This window comes from Ochlerotatus camptorhynchus, unplaced genomic scaffold, assembly GCF_037179485.1.
Source record: "Ochlerotatus camptorhynchus isolate MF236.1 unplaced genomic scaffold, CSIRO-AGI_Acam_v1.1 ptg000457l, whole genome shotgun sequence".
NCBI classification, from domain to species: domain Eukaryota; kingdom Metazoa; phylum Arthropoda; class Insecta; order Diptera; family Culicidae; genus Ochlerotatus; species Ochlerotatus camptorhynchus.
Window position 1 is genome coordinate 2149626 of NW_027040943.1, and position 26500 is coordinate 2176125.

A 26500-nucleotide genomic window follows, 5' to 3' on the forward strand; every position below is an offset into this window, starting at 1 on the left:
GCCATAGTCGTTGTCAGCTGTAATCTACGACCGGCACTGAAAATAGACCAACTTTAACATACAAGTGGCACATAAACAATCCTACAGCCCTGAAATATGTTCGAAAAACTAGTAACAGTAGTACAGTATGAACAAAAAAAGGATTCACAAATAATTTATGCTTATATCAATGGCTAGCCGTATGTGGCACTCCATTGCCCGTAAGCAGATAAGTTACGACAAAAACGACTGATTCTCTACGGTTAAAGTATCGAGTACAGCAGATAGCACAATTTTCCAACAAAGTAACCCTCGCCACGAATAGGGGATCCAACCGACATGGCCTACTGTTAGAAAGGGGATCACAAACACTCGACCAAGAGCACGTGTACACATGCAAAAAGGACATCGCAAAATACATGTGCAGCATAAGCCACGCCTTTATTATCATCATCATCCCCTTCGCAACAATGTTGTGCTTGTAGCTTCTTCAGTGCACCACAGTAGTAGGAACTTTCGAAATACAAACTGGCTGTTGCTGGTGATATTTCCTTCTCTGTCACTCTCAGGAGTGCAAATTCCACGTGAGTGCGCCGCCGTTATGATGCTTTTGCTAAAATATTTGTAGCGTCTTCCCTTTACCATCGTGCTCGCCAGGCTCGGGCATCCGAACAGCAACAAAAACAACAGACATTCCGAAAACCCCAAAAGCGGATGATCTGCTCCTTGGATGGTATGGTTTGAGCCGCTTGTTGGCAGTCATTCCAAACGGATATCCACTTTACATCGGCCAAGGTCTTTCGCTCCGACGCTCCGGAATTTACCAATAAATGATTTGTGTCGTGATGCGGTATAGTGTGGTTTAGAGATTTTTTGCTGCACTGCTGAGCCTACAGTCTTAGAGGTACTCTCGTAACGGTGGCGGTCCAGTTGCTCCCTGTGTACAAGACCGTCAGAGCAGTATATTGAGGGAAAAACGAATTCCGGTGCGAGGACACAGGACTCATTGAATTTCTTCCTCTTGTTGCGCTCGTCGCGTCCGGACGTGAAAATTATGTCAAACTACCGTATTCCACAGTGAGCAAATAAGAGTGCATCTTTTTTTTTTCCTAGGGCCGACATTTCTTCTATCGAACGACAGTGGCAAACTGCTACGCTGAAGATAGAATCGTGGTTCTGTGGACGGTTTTGACTCGGTGTACTATTGGTAGTGATTTGTCGATCGGTGAAATGCGATAACTTATCGATTATTAATAGATTTTTGCATGCAGCAAGTGGTTGCCCTGGTGCAACGGAAGACAGTGTACAACAGAGAATACAATACAAACAAAAGATTCCGGTTGTTGATTGTAGCGTTGCCGTGAACATAAATATGTGAAGCAGATGAACTGAAACGGTTGCATATTTTGGATGTATTCTTTTGATACTTCCTCTCGGAAAACCTATCGTATGGATACATCGTAGTATCTGAGCAATATTAACTGCTAAGGAAAGTGAAAAACGAAATTAAAATAAGGTAAATGACTAAAGCTTGCAGTATTTTTCATATTCCTCAAGCATTTCATTTAAAACAAATGCTCGTCAATTTTATAATATGAGTTTTATTCTGATCATCCGGCCATTGAGTAAATAAGGTTGTAATTAACTATTATAAACCAATATAATTTTAACAGTACCCAAGTAACCGGCAAGCCCACTAATTGCTTTCTTTAAATATTATGTTAACAATATTCTGTATTAGTCATATATTAGTCTTATAAAGTGTGAAACAGTTAGAACCGGGACGCATAAAGTCAGCTCTTTCTCGGGATTGGTTTAAAAATTAAAAAATATAATTTCATTAATTTATTAAGGGTGGGTGGTTTATACGTCAATCTATAGCTTTCAATCTCTATTTTACTAGAAAAATATTACATGGTAATTGAATGGTATACATTTTTCGAAAACTTATCCTCCATTAATATGAATTTTGTTCCATTAGTAGTGGTAGTTGCTATCTTTGGTTTCTATAATAGTGGAAAGCATTGGTTTTAATATAGGTTACACTATTATAGGAACACTGCCACAACTATTTACAAAGGGCAAATGAGTCAACACTTTAAGGAAAATCAGATCAGTTGTTTTCCGTCATTTTTGGGTTAATTTCAAGTTCCAAATATGCAAATCTACTTTATTTTAGGAGAGCTCCGATAAAAAATAACCTTATCCGGTTTTGCCTCATTATTCCAGCACAACCCACATACTGCAATTATAGTTATACCACTTTTACTGGGGCATGTATTTAAGTGCTAAATGATTTTGAAAAAAATATTCCGACGGGATTTGCTTCCGAACTTTCTTCGCGATGCCTGCCATCGTCCGCTGCACAAGAGCCTGATCATTCTCAGCGGTCAGTTTATTCTAGCATCTGACCTTGTCAACAGCATCCCGCGTAGCCTTACCGATCCATATGAGCTTCATAATGGTATATTCAGATCTGAGCGTTCATTAGCGGAGTGAAGCAAAATTTGCGTTGACATGAGAGAGACAACTAGTTCTTTTCTCCCTCTTGTACCTTCGCAAAACCTGGCCCGCGCGTGAAATATCACTCAGAACGAAATCTACCTTAATACTGCGAAATTGGGAGGATTGGTGACTTCTCAATGATATCCATCCCGTTGTCACGGTACCATTGCAGCACCTCCCAGATTTTGTGGCACCCATTGGTGAGGGGGGTTAAACAATCGATAAACTTGTCGATGTCATATTTGAATCGCCCCGTTCCTGATTTTTCTGTCAGCTGTTTTAAGTCTCTGCAGCTGTAAGTCTTAAAGGTTGAAAGTTCTATCATTATAGTATTTGTTAATTTGTTGAATATCTAAGAGAATAATAGGCTCGTAAACCTTTTTTTAAAAAGATTCGTTTAAAATAAAAATGTTTTACTGTTTAACTGTTGGTGGGGTAAATTTAAAGAGCTGGGTCAAGAAATAACGAATTTTTAAAACAATCTTTGTGCCAACCCGAGCAGGACAAAAACATTATGAATACTTAATTCTGTTCCTGATACCAAAATTTGGTCACTACGGGCTCGCAAATAAATAATAATTACTTCTACGGCACACAGCACAATGTCACACTAAATTGTCAATTAATTATTTGCGTAGTGCTGCAATTAACTATAACGTTCGCCATTACAAGTGAAAAATACACTGAAGTATTTTTTTACACGGTTTTTTTACGCCGTTTTTTTTTACACGGTTTTTCGCGATTTACACGGTACATTTTTAACGATTTCTCGATAACGATACGTCCTATCGACTTGATTCCAACCACATTATCCGTTTCAAGCTATAGGTAATCGAATGGCATACTTTAAAAAAATCACAATTTTTGGTGTAAATACAGAAATTTTTAAAATATGTCTATATGGACCATAGCATGCTATAATTACAAATGGCATCAAAATCCGATTTTTTAAAAACATTTAAACATGTGAAAAATCAAAATCTCGTAGGTTTTTTTTACAAGGTGTTTTTACACGGTACGTATTCCGTGAGTGTAATAGCTTCGACCTCGATCACATGTGCTCAGTCAAATTCAGCCAGGAACTCGTTCTATCGCTCTACTGTCACGTATTACCAGTCAACCTCGTCTACGGACATCTTTCTCGTTTGCTGTACCTCCGTTCACTGGTGTGCAGACTTAAAAAAGCATGCGGAATAGATCTGCTGGTACTGGTAGCGTAGGCAGATGACATCAACGTAATCGTTTTGAGATTACCGACGAAATTTGCGCAAAAATATTGCCATCGACGATGGGTTTTGAACACCCAGCTACTTCAAACAGCCAACGTTGTCAAAATCTGTGATGTTTTTGCAAACTCGATACGGCTGATGACAACGATCAACTGTAATGCGCTGGTGGGAAAGTTCGCGTAACAAATGTGGCTGCAATCGATGCACAAGCTAACGCTGCATCAAAAGGTGATCATGCAGGAAGATCCAACGATTGGTACCTTCCGTCCATACTACCGCCGCCGGTGAAAGTCACATAATCAGTGGGAACCTTCCTTTGGAGATAGATGATCATATTTTTCTGAATATAGGACCAGAATTTGCTCGTGAGTTCTAGTTCCAGCTGGCCATATGTGGTTAATATTGGTACTATCTTTCGCGAGAAAATTGAAAAATTTGAAATATTTTTTACAAAAATGCTCTAGACGCACTAAATTTATCTAGTTCAAAATAGTTCCCATTATTTTTCAACATTGGAGGCCTTTCGAAAGAAAGCATACCAAATTAAACAATATATGGACAGTAGAGGGTGAAAGATTATTAAACTTTACTATACCAGCGCAAAAAAACACGAAAAAGTTAAATTTTTAAATCACTCATACTCGGCCAAATTTTAAATAATTTTGAAGAAAGATGTTTCATTCGATCACATTTTTTTCAAATTCAAACATCGATTATTTCACATCAGTTATTCAGATTTTATTAGTAATTGTGTTTATTGAAAGGTAATATAGTATGGATCAATTACAGCATATGCTTCGGAATAACACCGCCTTTTTGACCAGCTTCAAACGTTTTTCAAACCCATCGCAAGCGGCACGCACGACTTCCATCGGCATTTCGTACCAAATTCGAAGGATTACGGCTTTAAACTGAACCAAAGTGGACACCTTGTGTTCGCTTATTTTTGACAGCATGTATGACCACACAAAATAATCCAAGGGGTTTAGATCTGGTGAACTGGGAGGCCATTCTTCCTTGGCCAAAAAGTCGATAAAAACAAGCGGTAGCTTGCCGCGCTTGCAAATACCCCCCCATACCATCACGGAAGCGGCGCTTTGGAACCGTGGAATGTTTCTGTCCCTATTTGGGATGTCCCTGGACCTACACGCCCACAACCTGTCGTTTTGGACATTGTGAGACTGCTGCAGGATAAATAACTTCATCGGAAAAGACAAAGTCTCGTCCAGCGTGCCGCGATAGTAGGAGAGTTGCTCTTTCAAGCCGTTTCTTCTTGGAAGGTTCCGAAACCTCCGTGAACTTTAGGTTTCTTGAAAGCTTGGCATCCCAGGTCCTGCTTGAGTACATTGTGCATGGTCGATTTCGAGACATTGAGATCAGCGGCCATTTTACGTACAGAGCGTTGTGATTTTCGTCGAACTCGTTCCCTGACGGTCTTAATAACTCGTTCAGTCCTAGCTGAACGTCTTCGGCCGGATCTTTTCCGGTCATCTAACGAGGAAGTCTCACGGTACCTTCTAATGGTTCGATACACAAAATCCTCCCAGATTTACTCCCAGATTCTGCAAACTCTTGAAAATAGCGCCAGGGCGCTCTACTTCCAAAAACTTTTTTATTACCACAGCACGAAATCTTTCATCGTTGATAAAAGATGGATACTGAATGAAAATAAGCAAACAGAACCGTCAATGGTTTGTGTAAACACAGTGCAAGATTACACCAATCCATATAAAGTGTATGAACTGTAGCTTCACCACTACGACAAGATGAAAAGGTGTATGAGAATATATTGGACACGGTGTAGATAGGTTTCGTTATTTCAGGATTCGGCCAAAACCCCGTGGGGTACCTGCAGTATAATTAATTGAACATTCTATGAAGTATTAACTAAATGATGCCAAGATTTACGATTTACTTTAAATTTTCTGAATGACTATGCAACAGAATAACGATTATGTATATTAAGGCAATTGTGGCCACAACCGGGCATCTGGACATCCGAAACGGACCTCCAAAATGTTCAAGAGTTCAGCTTATCTGATTTCCTCCATCAACCATGACTTGAACGATATCCTCAGCATATCCAAAGAGATTCAAATAGTCTAAAATCACCGTAAAGTGACAACTTCCATGTATATAAGATATTCTAGATGCTCCAAATCGTCCTGGAGTTCAGTTCATTCGACTCACAAGATCAACCACTAATGGGAGGATGTCCTCAGCAGCAAAACATGTCAATAAAGTTTTTGCGTGTCGTTTACGATCCATTTCTATGCAGGGATCGAAATTCTAGCTCAGTTGCAAGTTAAGGTTCAATTTACTTTGATGCATTTTTTTTAAATTCAAAAGCAGTTTTTTTCGACGCATTATTTTAGATTGCAAAAAGCTCGTGTCATTTTGTGTAAAATATCAAAAGGAATCGAATAGTGCGAGCTTTTTGCAATCTGAAATAATGCGTCGGAAAAAACTGCTTTTGAAATTTTCCAAAAAGCATCAAAGTAAATTGTACCATAAGCTACGCATCAATCAAGCTGTTTTTCGCAAAGTTTATAATTAACAATATTTTCATTTCTCATTCTTCAACGATTATTGATTTTCATCTCCCATCCAAATCATGAAGATATCTCTCTCAAAGTCGGTAAGAACACTTTTTCATCTGCCATTGGACACCAACAATATTCGAAAGTGTGTTGTTGGAGTTCGATAAGTAGTGCATAAAATGAGTGCTTGAGTCCAATGGGATCTAGTCTAGTGTAAAATATAATCATTATATTCATAGTCTGGCGGAGCCAATAACGGTGTTGTGACTTAAGGTAATAATTGCACGCTTTTTTAACTAGCTTTTGGGTCTTTTCCACCAACAATAATGTCATCCAGGTAAGCTCTTCCTGGGGAATTGATCAGAATTTTATCAATTATCGAAGGAAATATCGCGGAGGTGGATGTAATCCCAAAAGGCATCCTGGTATAGCGAAAAATACCTCGATGGGTATTTATGGTACAAGTATTCTGTAACACATCAGACAATTTAACCTGTAAGTTGGCTCCAGACAAATCAATTTTACAGAAAATTTTCCTGGTAGCCACCTTAGACAATATCGCATTGACTCTGGGTAGGGGGTGATGTTCAGCGGTTATGTAACGGTTTAGCGCGGCCTTTACCGTCTAATCAAATACGCAATGATCCATTTTTTTTTGGGACAACCACGATTGGACTTGACCTAGAAGATGATCGAACTGGAATCAAAATGCTTTCGGCAACTAAATTTTCTAAGCTCTGCTCAACTTTCTCGCGCCAAAAGAGCATACGGAACTCCGTATGCCTTGTGAAACACTGGTGATACGTTGGGTTTTAGAACTAGTTCACGGAATAAGCGGTAATCGCGTCTTTATCAGTGTCAGACTTTCGGAAATCGTGTTCAAAGCTCGGACTCAAAATAAGGTTCTAAACTACTCACGGACTCAACTGAAAAGACTTTTCTCCAATCCCGGTACCGTTCCGATTCAAATTTCGGACGATTCAAATTTCGGACACTTTCATTTTTAATTAAATATTACATCCAGTTAGAAACAAAGTAATAATGTTAGATGATCGTAAACGGTGCCGGTGGTGAAGTGGTAAGCGTGATTACCTCTCACCCCAGCAGGCCTGGGTTCAATCCCAGTCGGCGCCGCCGGGATGTTCTGAGGCATAACATCTCTGATCACGCCTTCCTTCGGATGGGAAGTAAAGCCGTTGGTCCCCGGTTCATGAGTTGATGGGTCGATAGGTAGGGTCCAGGTGTGGGAGCTGCCTTCCTGGCACGTCGGTAGCATTGGTGCTCAGCACGGAAAACAAGATCGACGGAAAAAACAAACCAAAGGTTAGATGATCGTGGAGGGCACTAGTCAAAAAAATTTAAAATTTACGAGACATGTGGATCATATTCGACCGAGATAATCAACTTTTAAAAGTGTCCGAAATTCGAGTTTAAGTGTCCGAAATTTGAATCGGCACGGTACATCCAATTCAGACAGTCTCGACCCAGTAGCAGACTCATTTCCTTGTCGGTTGGAATGACGATCAGGTTCAACCTGCCGTGGACCCCTGATGGAGCGGTAACGCGGAGAGTGACGATACCTTCCGGTTAAATGCGTTGACCTGAAACGGAGATCAATTCTTGAGAAGTAGGAATTTATGGATAATTCGTGACAAAATTCTAATACGTATCGGGCTAGATGACGCTTCTACAAGCTCCGCAATCAGCTTGGAATTCTAGACGGTGACCAACACAGTCCAGTGACAAAAATTCTGGCTAATTGACTCGGTTCAATGACTTCGAACTACCGTTGCTTGAAAAAGGCAGTTCACTGACATTCGGCTCCAAGATAGGCTGCTACTTCTTGAAACATTTGCTGCTTGCATTTTACTGACCTTGACTGTCTCGTTGGATTCGTCTGGCTCGTCGATTCCGGCCAGGAGATTTGGACGGAGTACTTCCAGTGCATCTGACATTTCCGCTACACGATTGTTTTCACAGGGTTTATTTGACGGACGACTTTTTGTTTGACAGCTTGTCGAGACATGACCTTGCTTTCCACACGGATAGCAAGTCCAATTGTATGCTGGACAGGTGTCTGGGTCATGCTACCGACTGCAACGATAACATAGCTTGCCGGACTTCTGAGATGGACGACTTGACGGTCGTTAATTACAGCGACAAACTGGTCACGCAGGGCATCGGAAAGGAATGCCTCGTAATGGCAAGATTGGACCATTGCTTTGAGATCGATGATGAAGTCGGTGATCGACTAGGAGGCAAGCGGTTCGCACTTCATAATCTTGTACCTCTCTGCCACGACGTTTGTGGTTGGAGCGAGGTGTTTTTTTTTCAAGAGAGTGATCAGAACAGCATATGATTTCGTATGAGGGTCCTATGGCGCGCATAGTCTGACCGTGACCGTGTACAGACTAGGGTCCGCAACGGTGATTAACGTAGTGTCGTTCACCAAAAAGAACATATCCATCGATTTAGATATTCTTCGATGTTCTATCTTAACATGAAAGTTTCAATCTGACCAAACATGCCAGCTCGGATCACTACAGCTCATTGCCATCTTCTTTTTTCACCGTGCCACCAATTGAGCCTTCTCCTCCTGGCGACATCGTGCTTGATTGAGGTTATATTCACCGACCACGTGACTGCACACTAGACTGATGCAAAATTTGACTTTTTCGCTCCACAGTGCTTAAATGTTTTCAAATCGGGTCCTGATTAGTCTCCCAAAGTTATAACTTATTTGGTTAGAAACAGACTTCGCACAAGCCATTTGAAGTTTACATGTAAATTACTATGGGAAATCTCAACTTTTTGTTCATTGCCTTCTAGTCTTTTTCCATATTGAGCTGCAAAATAGTTCGATAACCATTCTCATAGAAAATTTTCTCAGCTACAACTTTTTTGAAGATCGTTTCTATGTAAAACGAGGCAGGAAAAAGTTATTAATTATTTAAGAGATTGGTAAACTTATGACGTGATCAAGCAGCTGCTCTGTAGAAAACACTGTATATTGCAGTGTGACATAGTAGCCATGATTTTTGTGTCCTATTCAACGCCCCATAAACACCAATGTTGCCTGCTGAGCAGTTGATTGAGCATGATCATAAGACATAAGCGCATTGAACCATTGATAACTTTCGATCCTTGCATTTAATCAAAAAGTGGTGTTCAGCAAAGTTGCAAAATTCCTACAAGTAAAGTTGAAAGCTTTTGAAGCAGACCGATATAGTAAATTATTAGACAGATATGAACAAAAATCTTGCTTTTAACATAGTAATTCCCATACAAACTTCAAATGCTTTGTGCCATCTCAGTTTCCCACCAAATGGGTTCAAATTTTGAGAGGTTAGTCAGGACCCGATTTGGAATCGTTTAATTGCACGCTTTGTTAATAACACACTAGCTAAATTACGTTATTTAAATATTCTAATATAAGATACACGTGGTTACACTACTTCTGTTCACCTCGGTGGTCGGTAGGAAAGAAGGACGAGAACACATCTCGTACTGTGTACAATATTATGTGCTATAATTATTGTGGCTACTCATGAAAATATTTGACATGGATTGGCTTTCAAGGCAGCAATAAACCTACACACTTAATCTAGCTCGGTAAAATCTCCAACAGCCGATTACCTCGGCATTTGCTTTTGCTGATATATCCGCAAAATATCTGTTTGTTAGCTGATATCTCAGCAAAATGATATTTGTTAGCTGAATCTCGGCAATTGTTTTACTGAACCTCAGGAAAATAAATTGCAGAACTACTCGGCTGTTGGAATCTCGGCGAAAAAATTTAATCAGACGGGAGCCAATTTTATCTATAATTTGGGGGAGCCAATCGAACATGACTATTTCTATATCGATCAATGTGGTGGATGTATTGTAATTGTGCCGATAATTAAATCGAACGAAAATTAAACCATTATGGCTGACAATCTATCAATGCAGTCCTAAATGTAATATTTTACGTTTTTCACGGCAATCATCGACGCAACACGCACAAACAATATACTTTTAGATAGATTTTTTACGGATAGTATGGTAACTTGGACCATGCATTCGTAATAGACCTGTTCATTTTAACAGAAATGTTCGGGATGCACCGGGTCAACCATGATTACTGTTTGTCATGTTAATTTGAACTTCTGTGCAAATTTTCAGCCAAATCGTTGATGATTTAGAGGTGCTTCAAGTTAATTTTATGTTTTTAAGGTAATTTACGGCTTATAATATTTGTATCTCGACAACGAACAACGAAAATTGCTGTAACAACTTTCATAGCAAAACTTAATGTGTTATCTACCAACTTTGTGACCAAAGGTTGACTATTCAAAGTGATTTTATTGAAGTTTGACTTAGTTTCATGCTCTAAGATATCTTAAATAGTGAAGAATTTTTAAGTATTTGTTCTACAAACTTTCCACCCACATGATACAAAAAACATTTAAGTTACGGCATAATGTTCCTATAAATTTCGTTCAAACATAGTTTTCGTGTATATTCCATAGATTGGGAGATAAAAATCAGACAAGAGCCAATTATAGCTAAAATTCACAAGACAACAGAGCCAATAAAAGTTTCAATTAGATTGACAGAACATAGTTGCATTGCTTTTCAATGATGACCGATGACTGTTTCATTGATAGAAGTTTTTTTTTAATAATATGAATCCTCAGAAGACGTGTTTTTTTTATCAAAGGCAAGTGTCACTCGAGCCATAACAGCAATTTATAAAATAACGAACATTTTGGATGGCTCGAGTGACATTTTTTTGTTTTCAAAGATTTCTTCTATTCCGCATATTAGCACATTAGCACGTTAACATTGTTATTGATACAACGAAGACACAAAATATTCAGTTGGGTAAAACAAAAAAGTTCTGCAAAGGCTTGAGCATTTTAACGAACTGCCAGATTTGTATTGCCAGAATCAAAGTTGCCAGTCTGCAGGATTAAGTATCCGCCAGACTATGAATATAGTGATGTAAACAGGTGAGTCGATATTCATGTGCCGGATCTTGTTTTCTCCTGTTGTGTTTACACTCCGTCAACCATTTAAACAGCGGGAGAACGTTGATAGAACATTACATCCCAACTAACATTTTCAGCTTTATAAGCCATATTTACCAGCATTGTGCTGTAAAGTAGCTAAAAATTAGCTGCAGATGCAGTTACTAGCAGAAGCTATCAAAATAGTTTTGGAGAACGTCTACTCAGCTTTTTCACAGCCATTATTAAATTTGTCAGTTGCACTGAATAACAGCAACCAATAAACGCTAATGTCACTTCTATCCAAATATTATTCAACTTTCAACTTGTAGCTGCAAAACAAAGCTAATAAAGTGAATAAATTACTCATTTGATAGCTTATACACAACCAACCACTCTTGGTGAATAACGTAAACATCAAAAGTGCTTTTTCAACAACTAAACAACCTGCACTCAGCTAATGAAGTGTGTTAGTGCTGCTTTGGAAGCATTTTTAAAGTCAGCTAGGTTTATTTTTAAGCTTATGTAGTTTTACAGCTTTTACTCAGCTCCTTTACAAATCTGGACTAACTAGTGGAGAAGCGTGATTCATGTGTACTATTAAAAAGCCTCTACTTAGTGATCTTGTTGTAGAAGGTGATGTAGATTTTTTTACGTCAGTTCAAAGTGTAGGCGTAGCGAAGTTGGTGGTGTCAAGGTTTCTCAATGCATTCGCCTTGAGTTTGAGTCCAGGTTCCGGTGCAGGGTAATTATATGGTGGTGTACTTATAACTAACAGCTTAAGGCTGTATAAATTAAATGAGAAAAGCGTTATACATTGTGGAAATTGTTAGTTGGGATTATCCATGTTACGAAATTACAGGAGCCTGGCAGAATTTAATGATATTGATTTTGCTTCTCACAGTCGTTAGGTTACTGCCTCCTGTCAAAGTTCATTCATCAATTGGAGAATGAGCTGATCAGAATCATCTCATGAAATTCTCTATAAGGCATTCCATGAGACAGCTGTGGTCAGCTGATTTTTTTTTTGTTTACCGAGAAATTTTGACAGTTCACAGTTGAACTGACAGATATTATTAGCTTTATTTACATATATTTATATCTTGCATCGGCAAAACCTGATCACTCACACATTTACAGCTTTTTAGCCGTCGGGTCAACTGCGAAACGTCTTATGGATCACCATATAATTCAATGCACGCGGTGTAAATATTTACATTATTTGACAAATATGACTCTGAAAAAATAGGCTTCTCGGTAATATACATTATTTTATTTGAATGGCTTCAAGACGTTGTTTTGGCCCTAGTTTCCTATTTCGGCCATAACTCAGAAAAACGATTGAATTACAATCGTCGTGCGTTTTGTGAATATGATTTGAATCAATAATCTTTACAGAACCCAATTGAGTAAAAAAAAAACTTTAAATATCGTCAAAACATGGCCAAAACATGAGCTTCGCCAAAATAGGTGCATTTCCCCTATATAATAATAAAATATCAGTGCCAACATTTCAAAAGGGCGTAATTGCTTTTGTAAACAATGGCTTAAGCTATCGATTTCTCGCAAATAAAAGTCCATCCCTCCAAATTAACAATGCTAGCTGGTAAAGGAAACATTCATCTACCTGCTTATGTCATTAATCTTCATGAGTAAGTTTTAATTCACGAGAAATCGACGGCTAAAGTCATTGTTTACAAATACAATTATTCCCCTTTGAAATGTTGACACTGATATAATTATTTATTGTCCTTAATTGCAAACCATGAGAAAAGATCTAGGTATTCAATCTGAAATTCTTTACGATCTGGCAGGCCACGATATAATTTTCATGAAACACTGATAATGTGTTTAGACTTAATATCTACACTAATCCACTTCAATGTACTATTTAGTGACTATATTGAACCATGGTTTACAGATCAGCTGATCGTACGTATGTATGTACATGCACCACCCCATTGCAATTATGACCCTTAAAGCTGAAACCCCTGCGATGAGCACCAGCAGTAATAGCAATATGCGCGGTGCGTTTGTGCTTGAAATTCGATTTATGTCCGGTGCCGGAAATGCTCAATTGCTTACGCCGTAGTTTTATTTTTTGTTTTGTTTATTTGTTTGCATCCCAGTTGCAGCCGCTCGCGACGGAGCGCTGTACGATGGCACTTGTTGATGCTTTTAGTTTTGTTTGGTCAGCCGCGTGCTCTATCGGTTGTAAATTGCGGTTAAAAGATGTGGTTTGCTTGAATTTGATTCGGTGTCGTGAAACATCGGTTTTATCAAAATGAGGTATGTTGTATTATGGTTCCATTTATTAATCGTCGTCAAACACAAAAGTAGTGTAATGTAAATAAGATATCATTGCCCAACAAACAAATGTTGTGATTCAAACTACGATGTTCCACTGATACGTGAGTGTAAATAACGACCATTTAAGTCGACATTACACAAAAGCCTGCCATTTGGTTTGTAATCTACATGAATATTCAAATTCTGCCGGAAGTACAACGTTTGATTTACGTTTATAAATCTCTCGATCCATAAACATCCCTCGCAAAGATCCTCCTCTGCAAAAGTAGGGCTAGATTACATGCGTTTGTATTCGTGTATTTAAATATATGTATACCAGCAGCAGCGTCGGAAACCTTCTCATGCATGCAGACTGGTATTTCGTTTTCCACCCCTGGAAATAATGATTACCCGTCTCCGAATGCTTTACAAGATTGCATGCGCTTACATCCGTTTTTCGGATATGCGTATTCTATAATTCAACTGCCACCATTCATGATTACATTACACCGCCTCGAAAAGTGAAACCAGCACAGGAAAAGCTTTGGATAGCCAATAGGGATGATTGTTTGGTTGAAATTATATTTGATTTATTTACGAATGCTCACTTCAGTAGGAAATATTCTTGTTTGGAACCATATACGGATAGCAGCTCTTAAATTATCTTGACAACAAAGTACATAGGTGTCAAATTAGCTTAACACTTTTCCGAAAAATTGACTACCCTTTTTAGGTAGTTTTGTCGCCTCCAGCATGGTCTCACTATATAGCTACGCCTCTAGGCACTGTGCTAAAACCTGTTAATTGTAGCTCTCTGAAAGCAAAATTGACATGTTTCATGGGCCAAACACATACTTTACATGCGCTTCTTGTAACTTACACGTACGACATATAATCATTAAATCTAATGACTACATCATTCAGAAAAACAGTTTTCATAACGAAATGTGTATTTGCAACTTTGCTTGTGGGAGAATTTAATGCAACTATCGTCCCAAAACAACATCACTCAATTTTTATTGCCAGTTGATGAATACCGTGGAACCCGTTAATTTGAACGACGCTTCACTCATATTAATGGGATTCATTTTTAATTTGAACTTTTAGTAACCCTATGATGGATTGCTCTTTTGGGGATTTTTCATTACTTCTTATTATAGAACGCAAACGTAAAAGCCAGTAGAATTCTCAGTTAACTTATCGTAAAACAGCTAGTTTAATGCTATTAATCCTCCTATTAAAATGTAAAACGTCCGCACCGTAGCGCCATACTCTGTGTTTTCACTGAAGGTGCACTCGAAAGCGCACCTTCAATAAAAACACAGAGTGGGGCTCTGCGGTGCTGAAATTTTGATACAAGATTAATAGCACTAATCTATACGATGGGTTAACTTAAAATTGAATTGGATTTAACGTTCTATATTCTACATTCTATATTAAAATGTGATGAACAAGTCCCAAAAGAGCAATCTTTGACATTTGACTATTTAACCAGCAACATTTTCAATTACAGCTTTAGTTTTGATAGGTACTATTGAGGCCATTATCACTCGTTAGAAAACCTCTAGTGCTAATCATGATCCACGTGCTAACAAGCATTCCACAACCAAGTCGCTGGTATCACATGTTATTAAAGATTAAATTTATGCAATTCCTGTAAATGTAATAAGTTTAATTAAAGATTATCGACCCTGAACGATATTCAAAAGCTTGTTGCGTAAAATTTGCTCAAGCTGTGACGTGTTTTGCTTTCAGCAGCTGATTTATGTCGTTTTCGTTTTTCCGGTGTAGCACCGGTGTAGTGTAAGCGGGAGTCTTTGACAGCTCAACATCATTTGTTTGTTAGAACACGTTAAAATTGCTGCAGGGGACGGTTATTGGATTGTCGCGGGTGGATATAGGACGAATGGAAAGAAAGGAACAGAAAAAGGAGAAGAAAATAAAAACGGCTAGCTACTGGGTCTGGAGCAACAATCGAGGCTTTTTTTTCAAAGTACCACGGAAGTGAACAGACCATCATGCAAAAAATTAAGAAAAGTAGACGAAGCAAGAACCTCGTGAGCGATTGTGGCCGTTTTTCCCAGACACCCACGGAGCGAAAGGGGTTAGTCTGTACCACGCGTAGCCTGAAGCTTATCGGCTTGAGGCTTCGGCCTTGTGTTATGTCGCCAATCAGGACGCGACGACCCACGTTAGCTCCCAGTGTTACCCCCTTGTGGACCAAATCTCGGCAATCCAAGCCGGCCCGCGAGTTTTGAGGTTAAACCGACGACGGTCATCACGACATCACGTGCTGTTTCCCTGTGTGAGCCACGCCCGACGGCAACCCTGGCCGTAGCCCGAACCACGGTCAATCACACTGGTTCCCTGAGTGAACCCAACCAGACGACGGCGCCCAGGATCATCATGGTCTCCTCTGACCACTCACCCGCGACCACGTGTCCCCTCAGCAGCCGGCCGGCAAACCATTACACACCCAACCTACTGTAAGTGTTAGTTAGAAAATAAAAAAGATTAAAGTTAATTTGTGTGCCGTTTAATCAAGGAAAGATTGGACTCTTGAATAGCGATCCCATGACAAAAGCCGACCCTGAGAGCCAGAGGCCTCAAGCTCGAGCTAGCCAGTAAAAAGAGGCGGATGTAGCCCACCCCAGACGACCTCCGTGGCTAGACCAGAGGTTAGGGGAACCTTTAGACTAGCCCTCCTAGCTAGGAAATAACATGTTTGTAAACAAAAGTGCTTCCTATATTTACACCCTAAATTATTTCGGTGTACGGCAGTGTAACACCGGTGTAGCTACACCGCAAAAACGAAAACGACATTAATTATGCCCAAATAACATAGGTTGCTCGGTTTTTTGAAGGATTTATGGTATGTATACACTCATAAAATTCCACATTGACGAATTTCCATGCGAAATTCCACATGATTTTCCTGTGACCACACATAAACAGAATCCAGTCAGAAGTACACATAAAATTTATGAGACAAGTAAATAGTATATGTGGTTTGTCCGAAACATAGATATCATTTTTTGATTGCAAAAAATCATAAATGGGACTCAAAAAAACAATCTTTGATTTTTTTTAGTGCAGAGATCGAAGCGAAGTGAAAATCTATATCTATCTATATATTTTTTGTCTGTCTGTCTGTCTGTCTGTCTGTCTGTCTGTCTGTCTGTCTGTCTGTCTGTCTGTCTGTCTGTCTGTCTGTCTGTCTGTCTGTCTGTCTGTCTGTCTGTCTGTCTGTCTGTCTGTCTGTCTGTCTGTCTGTCTGTCTGTCTGTCTGTCTGTCTGTCTGTCTGTCTGTCTGTCTGTCTGTCTGTCTGTCTGTCTGTCTGTCTGTCTGTCTGTCTGTCTGTCTGTCTGTCTGTCTGTCTGTCTGTCTGTCTGTCTGTCTGTCTGTCTGTCTGTCTGTCTGTCTGTCTGTCTGTCTGTCTGTCTGTCTGTCTGTCTGTCTGTCTGTCTGTCTGTCTGTCTGTCTGTCTGTCTGTCTGTCTGTCTGTCTGTCTGTCTGTCTGTCTGTCTGTCTGTCTGTCTGTCTGTCTGTCTGTCTGTCTGTCTGTCTGTCTGTCTGTCTGTCTGTCTGTCTGTCTGTCTGTCTGTCTGTCTGTCTGTCTGTCTGTCTGTCTGTCTGTCTGTCTGTCTGTCTGTCTGTCTGTCTGTCTGTCTGTCTGTCTGTCTGTCTGTCTGTCTGTCTGTCTGTCTGTCTGTCTGTCTGTCTGTCTGTCTGTCTGTCTGTCTGTCTGTCTGTCTGTCTGTCTGTCTGTCTGTCTGTCTGTCTGTCTGTCTGTCTGTCTGTCTGTCTGTCTGTCTGTCTGTCTGTCTGTCTGTCTGTCTGTCTGTCTGTCTGTCTGTCTGTCTGTCTGTCTGTCTGTCTGTCTGTCTGTCTGTCTGTCTGTCTGTCTGTCTGTCTGTCTGTCTGTCTGTCTGTCTGTCTGTCTGTCTGTCTGTCTGTCTGTCTGTCTGTCTGTCTGTCTGTCTGTCTGTCTGTCTGTCTGTCTGTCTGTCTGTCTGTCTGTCTGTCTGTCTGTCTGTCTGTCTGTCTGTCTGTCTGTCTGTCTGTCTGTCTGTCTGTCTGTCTGTCTGTCTGTCTGTCTGTCTGTCTGTCTGTCTGTCTGTCTGTCTGTCTGTCTGTCTGTCTGTCTGTCTGTCTGTCTGTCTGTCTGTCTGTCTGTCTGTCTGTCTGTCTGTCTGTCTGTCTGTCTGTCTGTCTGTCTGTCTGTCTGTCTGTCTGTCTGTCTGTCTGTCTGTCTGTCTGTCTGTCTGTCTGTCTGTCTGTCTGTCTGTCTGTCTGTCTGTCTGTCTGTCTGTCTGTCTGTCTGTCTGTCTGTCTGTCTGTCTGTCTGTCTGTCTGTCTGTCTGTCTGTCTGTCTGTCTGTCTGTCTGTCTGTCTGTCTGTCTGTCTGTCTGTCTGTCTGTCTGTCTGTCTGTCTGTCTGTCTGTCTGTCTGTCTGTCTGTCTGTCTGTCTGTCTGTCTGTCTGTCTGTCTGTCTGTCTGTCTGTCTGTCTGTCTGTCTGTCTGTCTGTCTGTCTGTCTGTCTGTCTGTCTGTCTGTCTGTCTGTCTGTCTGTCCATTTGATTTGCCCGGGAATCACTTCACCGTGAATGACAACTTGTCACTTCACTTCGTATTCACCATGAAGTGACACCCTTAATAAGGCCCATTATGGATCGCATCTTTTTCGCTTACGTTTACTTTTTCCACGCATGTATGTGCTCGTAAAAAGCACAGCAACTAATGGGGTGTTTGCATCTGTGCGGATTTGCTAGCGCTAGTGTACTAGCCAACTAGCACAAATTTCAGTTGCTCCTGAAATTTCATGCTGGTTGACGCTGACGCCCTGTTTACATTATGCTGGTGAGCTTTTTTGCTATCAGCTGGCACATTAGCGCTAGTGAAAAAGCATTAAGGCCCAAACGCAATGTGGACGGAAGCGGAACGGAAACGGAAAGTTTGACAGTTGTCACAAATGACATCAAGATGCCTAGCCGAAGTTGATTTGGTTCCAACAAGTTTTCAATCCGAAAAGTTGGCTTACTCAGATCGGGCTTTTCCGCTGCCGTTGCCGTTCCGCTTCCGCTGTCATTGCGCTTGGGCCTTAAGTGTAAACACTCCACAAGCAAAAAGTTGACGTTTCGAGAAAGAGCGTATCTGTCAAATTTTCACTTCGCTGGAGGTGTAAACGGACCGATTTTTCTTCACCTGAACTGTGAACTGCGAGAAGAGGAAATTGAACAATTGTCCAAACAAGGGGCATCCCACTCTAAACTTTGTATTTCTCGTATTGTACTCAGAAAGGTCTCACTGATATCTAACATACCTAAAAATACTTTCGAAATATTTAGCACTAGTTTGTTACCATTGCTGTGTGCAAATGTTAATATTACATCCAAGATCAATCATTTTGAAAATCTCATGTAATTTTTATGGCCACAGAAATAAACAAAATGGTGCTACTTTATATTTTCGACACGATTGAAGTGCATGCACTTTGATGTGATATTAAAATTATTTTTTTGCTGTGCACTGTTACAACACAAATTTCTTTTGATTGTTTGATGTGTGTCTATTTCAACTTTGATTTTTTGTGTAATTATTTATTTATTTATTTTTATAAAAATCGAGGAGGAGACCATTTTGGTAAAGGAAGGTCATTACAAGCCAAGCCATCATCTGTCATTCAACGGGACAAAAAATAATTTGGAAAGTTACTGTGGAAGAAACTGCGTGTGGAAGCAAATTATCTAAAACAAAATCTAACCCAACATCTGTCCATCACATAATATTTAATATATCATCCATTAGGATCTTGACCGTCTGACGATAAATTCAAATATTTCGAATGGCTGAAGTTGAATCAGAAGTTGTTAAAGCTTTGCGCACCATCCAAACTTATGGCATCCAGAAAGCCATATCTTTTATATTCCCGTAGAACGATGGAGTTTATTCTAGAAGATAACGATATATCCTCAGATTTAAAGTCGTCGACGCTCTTCTGATAATCGATTGTTAAGGATGGACATGCTCGAAACAACATATCCGCTTTCTGTTAATCTTGGAACCGGAGTCTCATCTATATATATCTCATCTATCAGTTATCAGAAACAACGGCGCCGGTGGTGTAGTGATAAGCGTGATTACCTCTCACCCCAGCAGGCCTGGGTTCAATCCCAGTCGGCGCCGCCGGGATGTTCTGAGGCATAACATCTCTGATCACGCCTTCCTTCGGATGGGAAGTAAAGCCGTTGGTCCCCGGTTCATGAGTTGATGGGTCGATAGGTAGGGTCCAGGTGTGGGAGCTGCCTTCCTGGCACGTCGGTAACAGTGGTGCTCAGCACGGAAAACAAGATCGACGGAAAAAACAAACCAAAGGAAAAAAAAAGTTATCAGAAACGGTTGTGATATGATAAAACATTAATATCAACTGTTTGGGGAATATATTTTAAATTAAGATTATTTCACACGAAATATTAAAAAAACAAGTTACTGTGGTTTTTGAACTACAGTCAGGAATCCTTATTGCCGGGGTAACGGGGGCGTGAATAAGAAACCGCGAATAAGGATACCCACAGCTTATGAGATTTTTACTAATGGGGGCTGTAGTGGATTATCTCATTTGTTTCAATACATAAAGCTATACTGTCTTGGACAAAGTTGCTGTACTGGGTTAGGCCAACAAGCCTGTGCCATTGAATTCAGGTTAAATTGGGAACTACGCCGTTAGAGGCGCTTCACTTTTATTGTACTTTTGACGGGCGCTATAACATATGGATCATAGGTCCAACATAGAATATTTCGTGATCCTGGCCATATAGAAAGTTACTGTCTTGAGCAAAGTTGTTCAGGTGACCAAGTCCTTTCGGATGGTGGCCATATTAGTTCAGAACTCTCTCACTACGCAGCGCTAGTTTGCATGTGCAATTCCTATATAAACTGTATCTCGAGAGCCTGGCCATATAGAAAGTTGTGCAAGTGATCAAGTCCTTTCGGATGATGGTCATATTAGTTCAGAACTCTCTCACTACGCGGCGCTAGTGTGCAAGTGAATTTCCTGTATAAGCTGTATCGCGAGAACCTGGCCATATTGAAGGTTACTGTCTTCACCAAAGTTATTCAGGTGACTAAGTCCTTTCGGATGATGGTCATATTATTCCAGAACTCTCACACTACGCGGCGCTAGTGTGCACATGAACTTCCTTAATATGTTATGTCTCGAAAGCTTGTCCATATAAGATATTGCTGTGCAATGTGAGAACAGGAACCGGAAAAGAGATAACGTGTAGAGGCTGGAAATCGATGTCAGATGCCATTTTGGAATCCAAGATGGCAGCCATCGGTACAAGAAAAACTGTCAAATACCATACAATATGGATATTTTTGGAAAGGGGACGACGTGTAGAGGCCGGAAATCGATGCCAGACGTCATTTTTGAATCCAAGATGGCGGCCATCGGTTTAAGAAAAACTGTCAAATACCCTACAATATGGGTATTTCCGGATAGAGGATGACGTATAGAGACCGGAAACCGATGCCAGACGCCATATTAAAAACCAAGATGGCGATCATCGGTTCAAGAAAAACTGTCAAATATCCTACAAGGTTATTTCCGGATAGAAAACGACGTGTAGAGGCCGGAAATCGATGTCAGACGCCATTTTGGAATCCAAGATGGCTGCCATCGGTTCAAGAAAAACTGTCAAATACCCTACAATATGAGTATTTTCGGAAAGGAAACGACGTTTAGAGGCCGGAAATCGATGCCAGATGCCATTTTGATATCCAAGATGGCGGCCATCGGCTCAATAAAAACAAGTTACTGCGGTTTTCGAATTAAATCGTTTTATTTGGTATATAAATGGATTGAAACAAATTAAAATTTAGAACAGATTAATATTTCCCTTCTAATCGTTGGTGGTTCCGAAACCTAAAAGTGAGAAGTTCATGTTGAATTCCCATAAAGCCTTTGGCTACTATCTGGATACTCAATCAACTCCCTCCCTCCAGTCCGTTGTAACCGTCGTAACTCATCTTTATCGACGTAAGTTTTTCAAAACACGGCATGATCCGACCACGAGTTACAATTACAATCAGTTCAAATTCGAATGCACCAGCCCAACGAACTGCTGGACGAGCTGCTGGCATTCGCTTCATTCTATATGCTCAGCCAAAATGACGTCTAAAATTACTTTGGCGGTGCGAAAAGCCAGGTTGAAATTTGAGTCTGGAAGTCACATTCTGTCTTTATTAGCTAAAAATATACGTTTTCGTTTTCCAGATCTGACGATCAGCACGGCTAGCACAGAAATCTCCGCGGTCTGTCGATGACACATGTTGACAATCTTGGTTCTGCTACTTCGGTTCCAAATTTCCCTTGGAATCCGGGATCAGTCCCACAAATGGAATCCAAATATTGACTGAACAGCCAGTTCGAAAGTATAAATAATTAGGGTGGGATAAATTCCACGATCCAACTGATACTCTCCCTGCTTCAACTGGTTCGCTAAAAGAATGATGATGTAAGATACACTATTTGAATAATTCTGATTATTATTAAAATACTTACTCATAAACATGATATCACTACATCTCCATTTATTATGAATTAGGTTAAAACTAAAATTAATATGCTTTAGTACGTGATAAAGTAGTACATTGAAGGAATATACAACAACATACAACTACACTTGCAACCGGTCACTATGATTAAAATAAGCCAAAATTTTAAAAAGTTAAAAATTCATGAGAATACTTGTGAAGTACTTGGAAACAGTTAATTTATATTAGAACTGTAGTTTAGATCGGGATGCCCAAACTTTTTTGGTAAAGAAATTTAACGATTTTTCACTTGCTTCAAATTTTACTTCGCTTCGATCTGCATAATAGGCTTAAGGTTCAATTTACTTTGATGCTTTTAGGAAAATTTTAAAAGCAGTTTTTTTCCCGATGCATTATTTCAGATTGCAAAAAGCTCGTACTATTCGATTCCTTTTGATATTTTACACAAAATGACGCGAGCTTTTTGCAATCTAAAATAAAGCGTCGAAAAAAACTGCTTTTGAATTTTTAAAAAATGCATCAAAGTAAATTGAACCTTAAGAAGTGAAGCTTTCATTAGCCGCATGACACTCAGGTCAGGTTTGTTTATTACAGTTGCTTCTTATATTGCATCCATCGAGCTCCCTGGTTTAGCAACGGGGTTCAACGGGTTGACTATACACACATCTTTTATTGGCCCCTGTCTCCAGCTTGAGAGATGGAACTCTTAAGGTCAGCTACAGACATTGTATATCATCGGATATGTCTAGGTCTGGCTATCGCTAGTTGTACTTTATATTCAAACGAAGGGCTGGATGAATACAACCCCGGATGACCCAGACAGGAAAATCGGTTCAGGCAGGTAATGATCCTTCACTGTCGTTTTGTCTGATCCAACCATGATGATAAATTTTGCTCGTTGGTCCGTGACAATCAAGCGCTGCTGAGTTACTTTCGGTGGGCGTGTGATAAAAGTGTGAAGTTTGTTTGAGTTTATGGTGCACTTATTTGTTGGTTTACTCACAATTAAAATTAATTTATTTGTTAATTTAATTTGCTGGGAAAAGTGCCATAAAATGACACTTAATCATCGAGAGTGAAAATAAAAAAATCGACATAATTGAACAACAAAATAAGGAATCAATACAGAATTTTACGGCTACGGTGGTTGAGTGTATCTGGGTTCAATCCCAGCTGAGGTCGTTTGAGTTTTTCTTTCGGAAGGGAAGTAAAGCTGTTGGTTCCGGCCCATGTGTTGATGGGCTCGATAGGTTTCCAGGTGTAGAAGTCGTTTCCCTATCACTCGATTGCCATCGGTCATTAATCCCCAATTGGCAATCGAGGCGTGATTGACTCTCGATTGCGAAACAGAGGCGAAATGAAAAAGGAAACATGAACAAAATTTTGAAAAACAAAATGATTTCTGTGTTTTAAGGCGCTATGTAAACGTACCATTAAAACGATGATGTACTTATTTATGTCTTTTTTATCGAGATTTTCAGCCGCAGGCTGGTTCATCGCCTACGATGAAATGCTCCTTAAACCCTTGAAAAAAAAAACGCTCTTTTACTGCGTAGCTACTCAGATTTACTATCCTGCCCGATATTTATTAAGTCAGAGGAGCGGAGCGACGGGCAAGCATCTAGCTTCCAAAAGAAGCTTATTTTAGAATCTTCATAAACAAGCTGCTTTTAGAATTTTCTTAAAAAGTTTCAGATTCACTCACGGAGATGAACTACTATGGCTAAAAATATCCTAAATAAAGCAAAAAAAAAGCTTTATATTATATTAATTCTCTTCAGAAACTTAATTTAGAAGCTTTTTTAAGAAGATTCTAAATGAAGCTTATTCTAGAGGCATGTCCGTCGCTCCGCTCCTATGAATAAAAAAAAACAAGGGAAAAACAGTAAATCTTAGTAGCTACGTAGGAAAGGAGCATTTTAAGTGAATTTTGAACCATATTATTGTGTAACATTAAACAAAAATCATTTTCTCATTTCTTTAATCCAACAGTACAATTGCTATTTGATCACCTCTATCTGAACACCATTTCACTGTTTATATGCATTTGTGTATGTTTGCAGCAGGCTTTACCGATTCATTAATCGTCTTTGTTTTAATGCCACTCCGTGCGGACAGCTCGTTTTGGGTGAAGCAACCATTCCCTACAGCAAATTGAGATAACACAACGTCCGAATCAATAATGAACAATGGGTCCTCGTTTCATTATCCTCCACAGCTCTGGAGAATAGGCATCAACCATAAATGACCATCAGCAGTCCGGGTGGAATGGGTTGGCAGTTTCCATTCAAGCCACTGATAAAACAGTTATATTAATGTAAATGATAGTATAAATAACGTTTATTGAATGAGGAACCTGGTCTTACTTGAGGTAACAAAGGAACAGCGCTCTTTATCATGCGAATGTCATGATGACATAATTTATGGAGTACGTTCCGACAACAATGACGACAATGCGCTGGGGCTTTAAACTTTGATGCAGAGCATTTAAAGGCAATTTGGTGATGAATTTTTTAATCCTGCAATGGTGATTGAATGAAGAGGCACTTATAAAAGTATTGCACTGTTATGTTCCTTTTCAGGGTCAAACGGAAATTCGGAAGCAAGATGTATGAAAGCTCTTGCTCATATCAAACGGCACTCGACCTGAAACGGGCAGCATCACCGTTGATAACTCATCAGGTAAAATCGGAGGACTGCCTTGGATTAACGCAATGTGCTACCGATTGGGGCTCCTACCGATTTCATCAGTCCACCTTCGAACAGCTGAAGCAAAGTGTAGAGAAAGCCAAAGCCGCCCTCCAAGATAGAACCGTTTTTCTTGGCAGCTCTAGTGCATTTAGGTGAGTTTTCTAATGAAACAATTGATTTCCGTTATTATCGATTAACCATACAATTTCTCTAACTTTCCCCAGTGACATTTATTCCTCTCCTCGGTTGACGGAATCTTTGGAAAACGTGATATCCCATAGTAGTGCAAATAGCAATAACAATACTGAAAATAACACCAGTAACAATAACGCAAGTGGTACCTCAAGCAACAGTATTAACAACTCTAGTACTAGCGCTAATAATGGTGGAAGTAGTGCCGGAGGTGGTAGTAGTGGAACAAGTGGTGGGAGTGGTAGTGGTTCAAGCAGTGGTATTAGTGTGATTAATGCGACCTCCCTTGTATCGCCGAGCAATTTGCTAGTGAGCAATGGATTAACATCCCAACGACATCGGAGTGATTTATTAGGGACAGGTAACTTGAATCTCGTTTCTTCAACACAATCACCAACCGCAACCTCGACGCCGTCGTCGATTTTGTCTCAGAACCTGGAATCTCCATCGCTAGACATCAAGTCAAGACAAGGTAAGTAGAACACACCATTCTCAGCTACTCAGCTGGATAAAGTTCAACTGAGGAAGAAAAGGAAAACGTAACCCCACAACGACGACGATAGGATGAAATACGTGTTGGCCAAAAGGGGAAAAGGAATCCACCAATCGGAAAAGGATGATGTTTCCATGGTTACCGGATTGTGTTTATACGCTTGATAAATGCGCGCACTCTGTTGACTCCTCCTCTCAGAGTTTTCCACCCACACTTTTCCAGTTATACTTGCGGGTGGGAATGAGCATGTGGAATGGGTGTCGTTACATTTTCTGACTTTTTCTTGCCAGAGTCTAGAAGATTTTCTTTTTCAAATTAATGTTCGTAGATATGAGCTAGCTGAATACATAAAGAAATCCTGTCAGTGAAAAAGTTTATGAATTTTAAGAATAATTTGAAATTCAATGTGCAATCGTGTACCTAGCGTGTTTTTAAAACATCGCCTACAAAATTCCGGCTAAATATGAAAAGAGTAGATGGCCTGGACCAAATAAGCAGCCATTATTCGAGCGTTTAAAATGACGTTTTCTACAAGTCAAACTTTACATTTCTTTTCTTCTAGAATATTCGAAAAAACATGTTTTAAAATGTTTTTGAAGCAGGGATTGCTCATGAAACCTTCGAATGCTATTAATTAAATATTTCCAGAACACATCATCAGTTTATATTCGTAAAAAACCTAACTTATAATAGATCTTTTGAATGTGCCTCGAAGACCAATTGTTGCACGCATCATTTTCATTGAAATTCTATTTTTGCATACTTTGTATCTAATTATTGCACATCCATAAAATATGGCTAAATTCATCTTAGAATGGTGGTAAGAAAAATCATCCAGTGATTCGGTAAGATGGTTAAACGTAACTTTTCGATAGGTATTTTGTACTTACGATATCAGTTATTTTACTTATTTCATTGAACCAATCAACTATAGATGGAAAATATACGTAGCAGCTGTTTTATATGAATTGTTACTTTAGGCTCCTTCGGATATTCCAGGACCATGAGTCCAAATATGATCCAATTATTAA

At 39.7% G+C, this 26500-nt stretch overlaps 1 protein-coding gene across 3 annotated transcripts in view; it reads left to right on the forward strand.

The window, feature by feature from the left end:
• Window positions 1–763: 763 nt before the first annotated feature.
• Ets65A (DNA-binding protein D-ETS-3) overlaps window positions 764–26500 on the forward strand; it is a 184041-nt gene continuing 158304 nt past the window's right edge. For 2 of the 3 annotated variants that reach the window (XM_065235038.1, XM_065235040.1), the window contains exons 1-3: window positions 13452–13533; window positions 24676–24936; window positions 25009–25448. In XM_065235038.1, the coding sequence (XP_065091110.1) occupies window positions 13529–13533; window positions 24676–24936; window positions 25009–25448 (706 nt within the window). In that variant the 5' untranslated portion in view covers window positions 13452–13528. Of the gene's footprint in view, window positions 1496–13451; window positions 13534–24675; window positions 24937–25008; window positions 25449–26500 lie in introns of those variants that run through there. The other variant, XM_065235039.1, reaches the window with a different exon arrangement.